The 16,537-nt window shown below is 31.5% G+C and overlaps 1 protein-coding gene across 1 annotated transcript; it reads right to left on the reverse strand.

The window, feature by feature from the left end:
* LOC141675037 (S-adenosylmethionine carrier 1, chloroplastic/mitochondrial-like) lies at positions 1 to 16,077 on the reverse strand. The gene is made up of 11 exons (XM_074481744.1): positions 16,016 to 16,077; positions 15,116 to 15,232; positions 13,514 to 13,600; positions 12,969 to 13,041; positions 12,489 to 12,579; positions 12,346 to 12,399; positions 12,185 to 12,280; positions 11,913 to 12,002; positions 11,226 to 11,277; positions 835 to 977; positions 1 to 440 (listed from the first exon to the last, which is right to left on the reverse strand). The coding sequence occupies exons 2-11, from the start codon at positions 15,213 to 15,215 to the stop codon at positions 312 to 314; spliced, it is 915 nt and encodes a 304-aa protein (XP_074337845.1). The 5' UTR covers positions 15,216 to 15,232; positions 16,016 to 16,077; the 3' UTR covers positions 1 to 311.
* Between the last annotated feature and the right edge of the window lie 460 nt (positions 16,078 to 16,537).

Raw genomic sequence — 16,537 nt, forward strand, 5'->3', positions numbered from 1 at the left:
TGGAAACAGTAAACACATACAACACTAACTGTTTAATTTTGCCTTGTCATGAAAGAATATTTACCATCATAATAGCAACTTCCATACTACAGCAATCAGACTTCATAACTTCTCTAACGTGAGCATCGGTTCTTAGGCTACAATCCAAGAGAGTATATTTTGTTGCCATGCTTTCCTCTGATGTCATTTAACTAAGGCTGAAATATACAACATAAATTTCACAGTACCTCTGTTAAAAATTCCATTTCCTCAAGTTTATGGAAGAACAATGACTTTGTCACGAGGAAAGAAATATGTAACTATCTATGCTGCTAATCCAACTTTACAGATATTGAGTTTTGATTAGGCCGTCTCTGTGCAAGTAGCTGCTTTGTATTCTCAAGCACGCCAAAGAAAATGGACCCTCCAACGCTTATCCATAGTACTCTTGGCCCAATTCCCTGCAATACAACAGCAAGAGTTTTTATTTGACCTTACTAATTGGAACCACAATGACTCTCTGACTATTTTAATCAAAGTAGAGTACAAATCTTCTTCTTTAAGTGCTTCACCATAAGATCAACCGCAGTACAATGCTACTTTTGATTCTACTGCTATAAGCCTGTAATATGGAACTACTGTAGCTGCATAAAATGACCACTCCAACACAGGGCCGTACTTAAATACAAAGTGCATAAGTATACAGTTGGAAACATGGTAATTAGTCTAGTGGATGCCCTTGCCCTTGGTACAAGAGGTCGAGGGTTCAAGCCTCAATATAGACAAATGTGTTTGTAAGCATTCGAATTTCTTGTAGCTTATGCAGGAAAAAAAGGTGTAAGATAAGAGTCAGACCTTTAAAAATGCAGAAGGTCCCTCTTCTTTCATGATAGTTCCAACACAGTCATAGATACCTTTGTATTGGTTAGCTGGTCCCTGAACCATCAATCTTGTCTTTATCACATCGAGTGGAGTTGTTATTGCTCCGGTAAATGCACCTGTAAGAAGACATGGTTTGGTTAAAATAAAGAGGTTTTGGAATGTTCAAGCTGAACAAGTGACAACAATTTCATGCTAGTATATCCGATAAATTTTTTAGTTTAATTTTAATTTCTGATTCATGCAGTCAAATTTTATTCCATGCGGTTCACATAGTTCCGAAACTAGACCAAAAATTAATAATGAATAAATTAAAAAATTGGTTGAATTTTTCAGCCTCATTTTATTCAGCCCCGCTACGTGTTAATGTTATCAAACACCCTTCGCCTAAAGAACCCACAAGCTAAGCTACCCGGACTCGGGTATGAGTGTCGGACATGGCGCGGATCAGACTCTTAGTTTTCAAAAAAATAGGATTTGTGGATGTGGATCCGAAATTGGACACGAATATGGGGTTAGCATATAACCTTCACATAAGTAAAATTATACCTACTTTTTATACTTAAAATTGTTAATTAGTGTTTTCTACCAAATAAAAAGAACACATACACAATTGTTTATGTCATATTTATAGCATATATCAAAAGGATAACAAGAAAATAGTAATCTATTAACATTCCTATCTAGAATTAAGTTATTGTGAGGCCTTATAAATCATTTTAAAACAGATTTCTTGAAGTCAAAGTGTGTGGTTTCTACATGAAGGATCCGACCCAGATGGACACGGGTAACAGCGCAAAAATGAAGAGTTCAGGTAACGTAGCCCACAAGCACACTCTTGATCTCTAAGTCTTGTACAAGTAATAATACCTAATTTAGCAATACCTAATTTTTATATAGTCTCAGGGGTCATTTGGAAAATCTGAATAAAATATATCTGAATCATTCAAATTCTTGAATCATCTGGATTTTAAGATATTTGAATTCATAATAAGTAAGATTGTTTGATAAATAAATTCCATAAAATTCTGAATGAATTCAATTCAACAAATATAATGTTTTCAATTAATATTTTTTTCTCACAAATTATTTTAAACTTTATTTAATCAATTCATAATTAAATATAACAATACCAGTAATGTAATTAAAGTTGTAAAAATCATTAAACTAATAAGTAAGAAAGCATGATTTAAAAAATTTAAGTAACATAAATTGATTAATATATAATAATATTAGAAACACTGCAAATTTTAAAGAGGTATTAAATTTATTACTCAATTAACAGCATGTAATTATATGCCCATGCCATATATACTGAATAGTGAATAATAATTTGCAGAGTGCACATCACATGAGGTGGTCGAGAGTATATTATAGGTATTGCTAAATGGCTCGGTTAGAAATTTTTAAATGAATCATTCATGGAAATATTGTTCACTCAGTTAACTTAATTTTTATGTCCAAACAAACTGAATGACCGAATCGGTCAGCGGACTGCTCATTCAGGACTGTTAAGTGGTAAACAAATGGGGCCTAGTCTCTTAGTTTTTATTTTATTTTCTTAAATCTTATCAAATCAAACAAGAGATTATACCGAATTACATATGGATTGGCATGATAAAACACATATAACACTTGATAAGAATAACAACAAAGATAGTACAAAATAAACTGAAATGCACCGTAGTTCAGACAAGGACGGATTTTTTATAATATTATATAATATTTTAGTTTAATTTAAACTGAAATTAAATATAATTGTCGGTGTTATTTCGAAAAAGAAGAAAATTTGTTATTTTAAATAAAAAAGGTAATGTGTTTTAGATGAAAAAGTTAGTTGGTCAATTTTTAGTAATTATTAAATTTTAATTTATTTTATTAAATAGAATTGCCCCGTGATATTTTTGGAAAATGAGGCGTTTTAGTTGGAAAAAATAAAAAAGGGAACGTCTTTTAGTTGAAAAGGGTAATTGGTTTATATACTAATTAGGATTAAATATCAGTTATTAGTAATTATAATATTTTATTTTATTAAATAAAATTACCCCTTGATATTATTGAAAAAGGAGGTGTTTTAGTTGGGAAAAAATAAATATGATAACGTGTTTTAATTGAAAAAAGTAATTTGTTTATATACTAATTAGAATTAAAATAGGTTTAAAATAAACAGGTCTTAACAACTAAGGGCAGCTAAGTAGAAATAACATTAATAATTAAGTGAGGGTAATTAAGTAATTTCAGCAAGTATTAACCGAGCAACTACCAAACTTTTAATTTCGTCTATTATAATATAGTATAGATTTTAATTAAAATAGTTTTAAAATAAAGAGGTCCTAAAACTAAGTAAGGGCAATTAAGTAGAAATATCAGTAATAATTAAGGGTAATTAAGTAATTTCAGCAAGTACCAACCGACCGACTACCAAACATTTAATGTTTTGTGTATCATAATATAGCACATATATCATATATATATAGAGAGAGAGGAGTAAGGATCAAATGGTAACTCATTTCAGTAGGTAATCTGGTAACTAAATAAGAACCATCAGATTGATCACATACGAACGGTCCAGATTGTTTATCAAACATAGAAAATAACTGCCTAACTTCACTCAAACGGAGTTTAAAAACCGAACTTGCAAACTAACTTGCACAGTTGAACGCCTTTCAAGAAAAAAACATGCAGTATTGCACTCACATACAAAACACTGACACTTTTTTGTTTAATTATAACTATTTGTTTGTTTTTTCTTGTTATATGTATTTTGTACATCTTAAATATAAATTTTTCGTTTTGTTATATATTTTAACAATGCAATATGCACCTTTCAAGTTTAATATTTTTATAAATTAATTCAGAAAAGAAAATATATATCATATCTATATTATCCTAATTTTAATTTATTAAAACATGACATTTTAAATGCCTTTGTAAATGATTTAAATTTGTAAAACACATCAAATTTAAATATTTTATCAAAATATGTTATATGTGACTTGATGCTAATATGTTCTGTAAATTTTTAGTTTTGTCCTGAATTTCTTGTTCACTTATTTCATTTTCCATGTTTTCCTGAAAATAGAATTCAAAATTAGAAAAACCGTAAAGAACATAAAACAAATAAAATAGAACTCTAGAAAAAAAATACAGGATGTGAAAATAAAATTAATGAAAAAACAAAAATTTACAATAGAATACAAAATACAAAACACTAAAAAGATATACAGTACACAATATAATTACAGTATATGTAAAAATTATATAAAAAATTTAGCTTAGAAAAATGGGTTATATGCAAAAAATAATACACCATATTACACAAAATAGAGTTCAATCCCGATATCCTACGTTAATAATTGTAGAACACATAATAATTAACTAACATTAGTTAAAAATACAAAACACATAGCAAAGAAAAAATGCAGAACACAGCTAAGAAGTAAAAGAATATAAGGTACACACAAAATTAAAGAACATAAAATTAATTATAGAGCACATGAATATTACTGGACATATTAAAGAACACTCAAAATAAAAAATAATTAATATTCATAAAACACTGAATACATGTAAAGAAAAAAGCAGTACACGATAAGAAAAAATTCTACAGAGAGTAAGTGTACAACAAAGAAACAACAATTGTAAAACACTAAAAGTAAACGTCGTTAAGAGGTGATGAACGTGTGTTATATACATGGACCTATCATAAATAGTTACTTAGTTACCTCAATACACTAGTTATCCACTGATTTGATCCTATATCTATATATAATTGTGTGTGTGTTTTTTTTGTGTGTATATATATATATATATTAATTTATAATATATACTTTAACTTAGAGGAAATTTTTTGATTATTCGCGAGGTCTGGGATGGCCCCTGCACTCGTGCATCAACCACTCCCTCCGTCCCTGAATCTAGTGTGACGCAAGAATTAAATAGTAAAAGAACTGCAGAGAATGGTAGGGATTTTATTGTCATTTACTTATGTTTCAGGTTGGAGGTGAAGGCACTAAACTCACAAACATCTTTACTTCAATTTACTACCTTTACTCTCTTTAAGAATAACAAGTATAACTTATGTTCTCATTTAGTAAAAGCAAGAAACTGGTAAAATGTTAAATAAACAGAGAAGAGAATTTATCCACAAATTAGTCCTCTGTTTGGTTGGGAGGAATGGAAGGGTGTAATGGAACGGCATGATGAAAACAAAATCGAAGGAAGGGGTAAGGATGTAAGAGGGTACGGTTTAAAAGATGAAAGATTGCGAATTTTCTATGATGAGATTGTGAATAAATTTAGTAGAAAGGAGAATGTAGCATTCATTTCAACTTGGTAAATTATTCTGTAAATAGTAGGAAAGGAACAGAGTAAGGAATGAAAAATTACATAATTAACTCACAAACTAAGTATAACTTATAATACTTCATCCCATTCCTTTTCAATTTCATTTTTTACAATCATAATGCGCTTAAGAGCTTTTTAAAATGCATTAGGTGTGATAATTATGTCTAGATAATTCCTTTACCACCATGTATTTTGTATTTTCGTCCTTAGTAGTAGCCTAGTAGGGTAACAATAAAAACTAATAACGTTCATCAGTTATATGAACTAAACTAGCAAATAGAAGGATCTATCCAGTCTTAATGGTCCTTGTAAGTTATAAAGGAAAAAATGAATAGAATTGCTATGGGGTATACTGAATCTGGAAGTTACTATTGTGACAACCCGGGTCAAATCCCGAGCTTTTTTCAAAAATTGGGTCAAGTCCCAATTTCGAGTCCGAAATAAGCCAAAGCCTACTATCCCATGTGCAGCCAACTTGGTAAACAACAAGCCCACCACATGCCCCCAAAAGATCATGATTTGTTGGTGCAAGTAGTAGTAGTACTTTGCCTTATAAACTAAACAGAATTCCCAAATCTCCTCGATGTGAAAAACTCCCCCACTTAAACTCCTGACGTCCTCGTCAGGCCCGAACAGACAGCCCATATGACCAAGATCGTACCTCTCTAGCCAATGTGCGATAATACCGGCTGGCTTTGTGTCCCCACCTCTGGACCTCTTGCCATTGTGGGATAATACCACCTGCCTTCGTGTCCCCACCTCCGACAATTTGACGCATCAAGCTTTCAAGAGTCGGCTCTGATACCATATGTGAGTTATGAGTTTAGTTATTTGTTTTTCCAAAAAAAACTTCTTTTATTTTTGTTTGGTTAAATGTTTTTTGACTTTCTTGACACTGAAATATTTTTGGTATCATTAAATGTTTTTGTATGTTTAAAATAGGGAACCAAATTTTTTTTAGGAGGGTAGAATGTAATAACCACGATTTTTGTAATTATATATGATGCAGGACAGGCTTTGATGCAGGACAAGGATTAAAAACAAGTAAAGGGATAGATAATGTGGATTAACCGCAGAAAACCCACGCCTAAGGTGATCCAACCGAAGAAGAATCACTACCCTAGGGTTTCTCAACCGCAGAGAAGTTTGTTAGGATCGCAACCCATAACAAGAGAGAAACAATTTCAATTTCAATAATCAATCAATTCTATATAATAAATCAGATTACAATTGTTTATATAAACTCCTAAAACTTGACCACCAAGTAAAATCTTCCTAATAAAGGAAACAAATCCTTTTCTTATTCTCTACTATAATATAGAATATTCATACTAATCCTTATATATATGACACTATATATCAAATCTATTTCTAACTTAAAATATAAAATAAATACAAATCAATATTCTAATCTTTCGTTCCGCATCATTATCCTCGCCTTTGAAAAAAACTCGTCCACGAGTTTTATAATATTTGAGAATCAATGAACAAAGTGATGACTTGTCATAGCACATGAAGATGTCTAGTTCCAACTCCATAAGCCAGATCTTCGGAAACAACAAACACAAAATAAGAAATTTTGATGTGTTGGTCATTGCCAATATCTTGTCAAGGCCTAGAAAATTAACATATTTCACCTTGGCGATGTTGTTCTTGTGGTTTACAACTTCTTCACTTTTAACTACCTCCTCTACCTCTTCTTCAATGTTAAAACACTGAATAGACAACTTCTCAACCTCTTGTTTTTTCATGTTGATGCACTGAACTTTAGAAGTTTCAAGAATATTGGTTTTTTCACCTGGAGATGGAGGTTTTACCGGCGGAGGCGGAGGATTATGTTGCACACCAAGTTGTTCCATAATTTTTTTTTCAGTGTTGCTCGCACATCTTGCATTTGCAAACTCAAATCTTCAAGCTTATTCTCCAATTTTTGTAGCCTTAGATTGTTTTGATCCATACATTTATCAAGACGGTTGTTTACTTCGCTAGCAGTATCTATTCTCTCAAACTAAGGATTGGGGCTGTTTTGCATGTTCTGAAATATTAAGGGGCTGTTGGTGGCTGATGACAGCTTGTAGGAGGCTACTGGTGGCTTGAAAGTGGCTGTTGTCGGCTTTCTAGTGGTTGTTGGCGGCTGCGGGTGGCTGCCGGAGGCTGCTTGTGGCTGTCGGAGGCTGCTGAGCAGTTTCTGGTAGCTGCTTGGACTGCTGGTAGTTTTTTTCTTTTTCTTTTTTTTAGGGAAGGTGTTTGATAAAAGATTTGTGAAGGAACGGTGGCTCTGATACCACTTTGATGCAGGACAGGTATTAAAACGGCTAAAAAGGATAGATATTTGTGGATTAACCGCAGAAAACCCACACCTAAGGGGCGATCCAACCGAAGAAGAATCACTACCCTTAGGGTTTCTCAACCGCAAAGAGAAGTTTGTTAGGATTGCAACCCATAACAAGAGAACAATCTCAATTCAATAATAATCAATCAATTATATATAATAAATCAGATTACAATTGTTTATATAAACTCCTAAAACTTGACCACCAAGTAAAATCTTCCTAATAAAGAAAACAAATCCTTTTCTAATTCTCTACTATAATATAGAATATTCATACTAATCCTTATATATATGATATTATATATCAAATCACAATCAAATCTATTTCTAACTAAAGATATAAAATAAATACAAATCAATATTCTAATCTTTCGTTCCGCATCAATATGTATATACACTTTTCGCATTTAATTATTTGGTTAGATAAGAAAATAATATTTATTATATAGATTAGTTATAAAATGTAAAGACGTGTATTTTTTTATTCTAGTTATCTAAAATATTCAGTAAGGTTTAAAAAAATTATTTTAATTTATGTGTGCATAATTTTAATTTAATGTATAATTATTTTATGACTAGAATTTTAAAATATGTGTAGTTGCTTTATAAATATATTTATTTAAGTATCTCCGATAAAAAAAACTGTTGTTAGTGGAGATAGACATCAGTTTAAAATAGTGGTCACATACTATTATTCTAGGAACATGTTGAACTTAATTATGTATATAAATATATGTACTTGCTTCACTTGTATTTTTCTACAGGTTCATCTTAACAAGATACCTCTTATTCTATTCTATTTTCTTTATTTCTTGTCTTATTAAAGTATCTCTCATTTGTAGTTACTACTTTAAGGTGTTGATTGATATTGATATTGTACTAATGCATGTGTATATATGTCTCAATAGGTGTCTCTTTTCTCTTTCTTTTCAACCTATATGTTTTGTATACTTACGTATATAATATAATAAGTATTGTTACTTGTCATGATTTGCATTTAGCTGTATAACATGTCATAGGTTTGGTAATTTATGTTATATTGTGTAAATATGTTACAAGTGACTGATGTTAAATTATGTAAATGTGTTACGGTCTTAAAAAAAACTAGTTTACATAAGTAGTTAAAATTGTTAATATTTAACTGTTTTATTTTGTTATTCTAATAAATTAATTTTATTAGTTTGAATCTATGCAAAAGAATGAGTAAATTATATACTTGTTTAAATCATTTATTGGTATAAAAAAGGGTTTATAATTATATTTAGTTTCTTGTTGATTTGATTTTATATAAATAGCTATATTTATGCTAATATTTATTTTGACAAAAGAATACATATACTTTTATTTGGTTTTTTTTTTAGAATGAGTATAGGACGTCAGGAGTTTAAGTGGGGGAATTTGTAACACCCCAGTTCCACATCGGGGAGATTTGAGACTTCTGTTTGGTTTATAAGACAAAGTACTACTACTACTTGCACCAACAAATCATGATCTTTTAGGGCATGTGTTGGGCTAGTCATTACCCGAGTTGGCTGCATTTGGGACAGTAGACTTCGGCTTATCGGACTCAGAATCGGGACATGACCCAGTTTTCAAAAAAGACTCGGGATTTAACTCGGGTTGTCACATATGGTATCAGAACCGACTCTCGAAAGCTTGATGCGTCAAGTTGCCGGAGGTGGGGACACGAATGTTGGTGGTATTATCCCGCAATGGACAGAGATCCGGAGGCAGGCACACGAAGCCAGCCGGTATTATCCCACAATGGCTAGAGAGGCAAAGATCCGGACCTATGGGCTCCGGACCTATGGGTTGTCTGTTCTGGCCTGACGAGTACGTCAGGAGTTTAAGTGGGGGAGTTCGTAACACCCCAATCGAGGAGATTTGAGACTTCTGTTTAGTTTATAAGACAAATTACTACTACTACTTGCACAAACAAATCATGATCTTCTGGGCCCTGTGATGTGCTAGTCGTTACCCAAGTTGGCTGCATTTGGGACAATAGACTTCGGCTTATTTCGGACTCGAAATCGGGACTTGACCCGGTTTTCGAAAAAGGTTCGGGATTTGACCCGGGTTGTCACATATTTGTCAAAATAAATATTAGCATAACTACAGTTATTTATATAAAATCAAATCAACAAGAAACTAAATATAATTATGAGCCCTTTTCTATACCAATAAATGATTTAAACAAGTGTACAATTTACTCATTCTTTTGCATATATTCAAACTAATAACATTAGTTTATTAGAATAACAGAATAAAACATTTAAATATTAACAATTTTAACTACTTATGTAAACTGATTTTGTGAGACCGTAACATATTTACATAATTTAACATCAATCACATGTAACATATTTACACAATTTAACATAGATTACCGAACCTATAACATGTTATACAACTAAATGCAAATCATGGAAAGCAACAATACATATTATATTATAGATGTAAGTATACAAAACATATTGGTTGAAAAGAAAAGAAAGAGAAAAGAGACACCTATCGAGACATATACACACATGCATCAGTACAATATCAATATCAATCAACACCTTAAAGTAGTAACTACACATTTGAGAAATATTTTAATAAGACAACAAACAAAGAAAATAGAATAGAATAAGAGGTACCTTGTTAAGAAGAACCTGTAGAAAAATACAAGTGAAGCAAGTATATATATTTATATACATAATTAAGTTCAACGTGTTCCTAGAATAATGGTATGTGACCACTATTTTAACCATGGTTGTCATGTCGGTCGACTAGTCGACTAAGCGGTGATTGGAGGTCGACTCAACATGTCGACTAGCTAAATGTCGATATTTCGGTCTCCTGGTCGACTAGTCAGTCGACTAGTCGACTAAGCGGTCGACTAGTCGAGCTGCTCAGTGTATATATTTTTTCTGTATAATTTTTTTTACATGCTGCACTACCACATCACATCACAGTTGTATCAGACAATTGTTATTGAATAATTGTTACATATTTCACATGATTGCAAGTACTTTTCTTTGTTGTACTAAATTGTTGGATAATTTGCAAGTACTTTTCTTTGTTATCATTTGTTAGATACTTAGATCTTCTAGCTTTTTCATCATTCTCTCCAAGTGTTAGATTCTTAATTCCTTACAATCTGAAATAAAATATTGTGGAATGAGTTGGAACTTAAAACCTAGAAATTAGAAATCTAAAATACATAATATATATACATATGTGTGTGTATATATATATGTATATTGTATTTTTAATTTATAATAATGTATTTATTTTTTGTCGACTAGTTGACTAGCGGGAGGTCCGTCGACTCGCCTCGACTCATCGACGTGACAACCATGATTTTAACTGATGTCTATCTCCACTAACAGCAGCTTTTTTTTTTACTCGAGATACTTAAATAAATATATTTATAAAGCAACTACACATTTTTTAAAATTCTAGGCATAAAATAATTATATATTAAATTAAAATTATGCACATATACATTACAATAATTTTTTTTAACCTTACTGAATATTTTAGATAACTAGAATATAAAAATACACGTCTTTATATTTTATAACCAATCTATATAATAATATATTATTTTCTTATCTAACCAAATAATTAAAATGCAAAAAGTGTATATATATATATATAATTACAAAAATCGTGGTTATTACAACTATCATTACAGTGTTACCTGCAAAAGCACCAATGATAGCATTCTCAGGATCATTAAGATCCCTCTTCGCCTGTGGAAATAGTAAAGCAATATTGTCACCTCGTTTTTTCAAATGCAACACTATAACAAAGAAATGTTGCACTTTGTAAGCTAATTCATATATTTATTTTTCCTAAGCATGAGTAACTCATGGCTGCAATAAAATCACAAATAAACTAACAAATATCATATAATGGAACTGGAACAGCAGGAAAGAACATCAACCATGTGAAGGACTTGAATGCAATCATTATTTAATGAAGCTATATTAAGTTTCATTTATATTGAAGGTTATGACCGAGAATCACATATTTTTTGGAGGCATGTCTTAATTTTCCATTCTACACATTCACCGAAAAGTCACCCTACCACGGCAGGGTATTTTTGCTAGATTTGTGACAATAAGACACCCCAAAAAAACAAGACAATCCACTTGATCTTTCTAAGCACTGAGAATTTACAAATTCTTGAATTATTAATTGAAAGGGCACGAATGTACTTCACCAATCATATATGAAATTTTAATACAGTTTTAAAGAGTTCTTTAAACTGTCCCTTGCTTATGAACAATCCTTATTAATAGCACGGAATTGAAGAAGAAATTAATCTTTAGACATGTGGCACTGGCAGCATAATGGAAAAATGAAATAACATAAGATAGCTTACTGCAATCTTGTAGCCCATCCGAAGCTGCTCATATATGCAAAACTGGATAGCATCAAAAGGCAAATCTCGCAATAAAAAGGACCCATACCCCTACAGTAATTTAGACAAAGGTAAAGCTAAAGAGGAAAACAGGGAGCTTATATTTCTGAAACAGGAATGCCATAATCTAGTTTTGCAAAAAAAAAACCTCTACACTGAAAAAAATAGTTGAAATTACAACTTAAAATAAAGACACCATTGCATTGCAAAAGTAGATAATAATCATCACACACCGCATACAAGCCTCTGAAGCCCTCCTTAGCAACTATAGCACGGACAGCGCTGGGAGCTGATATAAATTGCCCAGTTTGCATCCTTTGCTTTACAACCTAGAAGCTGGTAAGTGTAAGCCTTGGTTATAATATACAGGGATTGGACACAGGTAGAATAATACCTCTGTCGGCACACGAACTATAGAAGAAGCAGCTCCTCCAAGAGCACCTGCAGTCTAAAAGCAGTCCAGATGGAAGGTAAACCTTCATTTTACAATCCCAAAAAAGACCAATGATAAACCAGTTCATCAGGCTGTAAACATACTAGATGAGCCAGGGCACTAAGATTTTCAGGTAAGCTCTTAAGCAATTGTTGCTTTGCTGGTTCATACACTCCAACAAATATAGCAGACGCCCTGAAAATTGCAACAGAATTCATCTATATAGAACCAGCAATTCCACAAAAAAACATGGATATAATTTATCTTTTAAAAAAATTCCTGGTAGAAAAAACTTCAGAACTAACGAGATTTAAGTGGTAAAGGAAAGTTGGTATCTCTTAACATAGGCCTAGTTTATTCAGAGTAGAGAGGCCTAGAATACATTGCCTATAAACATCATTAATTACTTTCATATTACTGATTACATAATTATCAATTTCCACATCAATCAAATTATGTTCTTAATATTACAATAAAAAATTACTTTTTATCAAGCCCTTTCAATTAAGTTTCAAAGCAATTGTAATCAATATTCCCAGAAATAAAAGATAATAGTTTTTAACTAGCCATTTTATATAACTTACGGTAAGACACCAGCAATATTTCCAGCTAACCCCGAGTACAGGCCCTTCAGAATGATTTTTCCTCCACCACGAACTGCATGCAACCATAGATAGTTGGATTTCTTTCCAGATATTCATTATGTAGAAGCGGGAGGATTAGCTTAAGTACCATCCCGCATCTATATCATGCAGACAAAACAGAATGCTATGCTGCACCGTGGTATCGAAGAAAGACAACAAATAACTTTCGCTCAACATTAAAAATTTTAAAGTGCATGATGCAACCTCCAGGCTCATGACCTCAATTCCATGCAAGATTATATTAGCTACATTAAACTGAAAATGATAACAAGCTCATACAAACCGAGGATATTCCTACTTAAGCACGTAAAAGATAAAATCTTGTATCACGAGGCCCGGTAAAGGTTTCAGTAAATTGAAACATCTAGCAATAGTAGCCATGAATGCTGATGAAATACTGAAATCGATACAAAAGATTGCCACCTACAGTCTACAGATATACTAAAAGAACTAGATTTTGGAATCAGAGGTAAGTTTCATGAAACCTGCTTGTAGACGAGTTTTTATAGTATCAATTGGGTATAAAGCTGTTTCAACCACAACTCCAGCAGCAGCTCCAGCAACAGCACCCTCTGCAAATCCAGTAAGAACAGTCAAGCAAAAGACGATTTGTATCATCGCTTCTAAATTGTCATTTGGTCATTTACAAAATACAAAAAAAAATGAAGATATGTGGTTGCAATTGCCACATCTAATTTTCGAGTTTAAAATTCTTTATTTCACTGCCGTACTGGAAATCTTGATTGTACTAGAAATCTTAATACTTCCATAAGTTATTTTATAGAAATAATAGAATTCTATCACCATGGCAGATAAAATTTCTCCCTTTGTGCAACATATGACTGCAAAATAGAAAGTCCATTCTTCTACGTGTGGACTTGCAACATTCGATTTAATGTTAATCAGCTGAGGGAAAAAATAAGATATATGCATGTAGTTTTGTCTATGCAGGAAAGTTTGTATGACAATGTTTTACGAGTTGGAAAGACAACAAGAGATATGCAAGTGGCTTAATCTATGCAGGAAATTCAAATTATCATGGATTACATGTTGGGGATTAGATACAAATATCTTATATCATTTAATTGCTTTTATAAGAAAGCAAGAAATCATACACAACAATAATAAATCCAATCATCTTGGTATTACTCATCAAGATATAGTCTCTAAATTTAGGGTCAGGTCTAAGATGAACTTCCTCTGCTTTTCAGCTTCTCACTGGTTAGTAGTTTTTGTAACACACTAGGAACCACTAGATATTAATCATACCGCCTTTTATTACTTAAAGTTTAACCTTTCCGTTGTACAAAATATATAGATATTCTTATAGCAAAGGTTGAACAAATTACAAAAAAATAAATTGGTGAATTGATAATTCCCATGCCAAAGCAAAAAATGACAGATGTTAAAAGAGAAATTAAAATATTAAAGATCCTATATGCATTTGGCATTTATTTTTTAAGCTAATATTATAGCTGGGCTGCTCGCGTACATCACATACTCTAACTAATTTATTTATGCTAGATTCTACTTAAAATCCTTATCAAGCTAGGCCTGGATGAAATGTTTTGGTCGATTAGCATCTTATACTCAACTAAGCTACACGAAAAATTTGAGCTCAACTAGAAATCAACTCATTGAATTAAAATGAATAACTTGATATGAACATGAAAAAATTGTTTTTTACTTCAAAATTTCCGCAAGACTTCTTTACAAGAACTTAACTCGATCTAACTCAAATTACAACCCTATTCATTTGTAAGCATCCTTTTTTGTTGGGACATACCAATATATAAATTCTTAGCTAAGTAGAAAAAGGAACATAATTTACATCAATCGAGAGGTTACGTTTTTCACCTAACAATGACAAGTTCATTTACAAAATACAATAAGAAAAATTCATTAGTATACTACAAAAGATACTAATTAACTTTCTTTTTATAAGTATCATTTTTACTACTTTACTGAAGTTTCTCCTTTGATGGTTTTTAAGAGAAAAAAACTTATAAAGGTTAACAGAAAAAGGACCCAGAAAGAATTATGTTACCAAGATGATGAAGCATATTCAGTAAAATAATACAACATACCGCATATTATACGAAGAAAATCCAATGGATTCTGTTGTTGTTGTCGTTGTATACTAAATGATGCAGAAATCTTTCGCTGATCATCTAGGGAAGTTGACATCTTGCACTTAAGTATATCTGTCATGATTTACAATTGTTTCAACACAATAATTGTAACCATTTTATAGCCATCTAGAGCAGAGGGTATAAAAAAGGATGTAAACATAGTCAATCGGAAGTAGCATTTGCAAACCAAAGGATCGCTAGCGGAAGTGCAAAAGGTTAACTTTTTGCTTCTTTCTAACTGTTGTTTTCTTTTAGTAACTATGTAGCTCAATTCTTAAAAACAGTACTCTATAAACGTCATGCCCAACACATACCAAGACGACAAAGATAAGTTCTGAGTTATCCACTTTCCGTTACAAAAAAAGCACACGATTCGCCCTCATACAAAAAAACTTAAAAAATCAATATCGTTCCTATTTACTAACAAAAAGTAAAAAAAACTGTCCCTTTTCCTTTTACAAACAACGTGCATAACCCAAAAAGAGCTACATTGATCTAATAAGACACGGGTCAAAACCGAAACCCAATTAAACCCCAAAAGGGTTTCCAATAAACCAGATTCTACACCCTATATCTAAATTCCTCCAATGACTACACATTTTACAAAACCCGAAACATAAAATTCAAGATTTTTACATGGGGTGCAATAATTTGATCAGATATACTTGTTCATACAAATACAATCTATTATAACCCATTTTTTGTAGTTTCATAAGAGCTAATTCACAATTAGTATGGAGTTGAGCAAGTACATTTTCAAGAATATTTAAATTGAGCATAAATTTGAGGATATAAAAAATATATATACAAACATATGCATATACATGTATAGATATAGATATGGTATAGACATACAGAGAGAGGCAGAGTAAACCTGAGGGGTTGGTGGTCTTGGCTGACGGTGGTGATGGAAGAGAAGAAAGGGTTTAAAAGGGGTTTTTATCTTATTTCATTTTTTTATTATTAGATTAATACATGATTATTGTTTTTCTAAAACATGTTTTGTTGTTAAATTTTCTATATTAAATTAAATTATTTTATCAATTTCAATATTAAAAATATATGCATTTACTTCAATTTTTTTAATAAAATTCATCGTAATTATAATTTATTGATAAATTACGATACTTACGAGGTGTTCGGTTCGCGACAGACTGAAATTTAGATAATCAAACGAGGAAGAAAAAAATAACGCTAAACGTATAATTATGCAATTTAAAACTTACAAGACTATTTATTCCTATGTGTATTAATATATTACTATATAAATTTTGTGTATAAATAAGTTACACATTTACAATGTGGGGACAAAGATCACTTTTAATAATGTCACAACGTCGTAACCGAAGAAGAAGAGTACAAAAAATGGAGTTCTAA

Source organism: Apium graveolens, chromosome 7 (genome assembly GCF_009905375.1).
Source record: "Apium graveolens cultivar Ventura chromosome 7, ASM990537v1, whole genome shotgun sequence".
NCBI classification, from domain to species: domain Eukaryota; kingdom Viridiplantae; phylum Streptophyta; class Magnoliopsida; order Apiales; family Apiaceae; genus Apium; species Apium graveolens.

Excerpts from the sequence above, each read along its gene's own strand:
- LOC141675037 (XM_074481744.1), bottom strand. The coding sequence starts at position 15,215 with ATGTCAACTTCCCTAGATGATCAGCGAAAGATTTCTGCATCATTTAGT. Across the intron at positions 13,601-15,115 it reads TTTTCTTCGTATAATATGCG|AGGGTGCTGTTGCTGGAGCT; the intron begins GTATGTTGTATT and ends CTGGATTTGCAG. Across the intron at positions 12,281-12,345 it reads TAGTTCGTGTGCCGACAGAG|GTTGTAAAGCAAAGGATGCA; the intron begins GTATTATTCTAC and ends ACCAGCTTCTAG.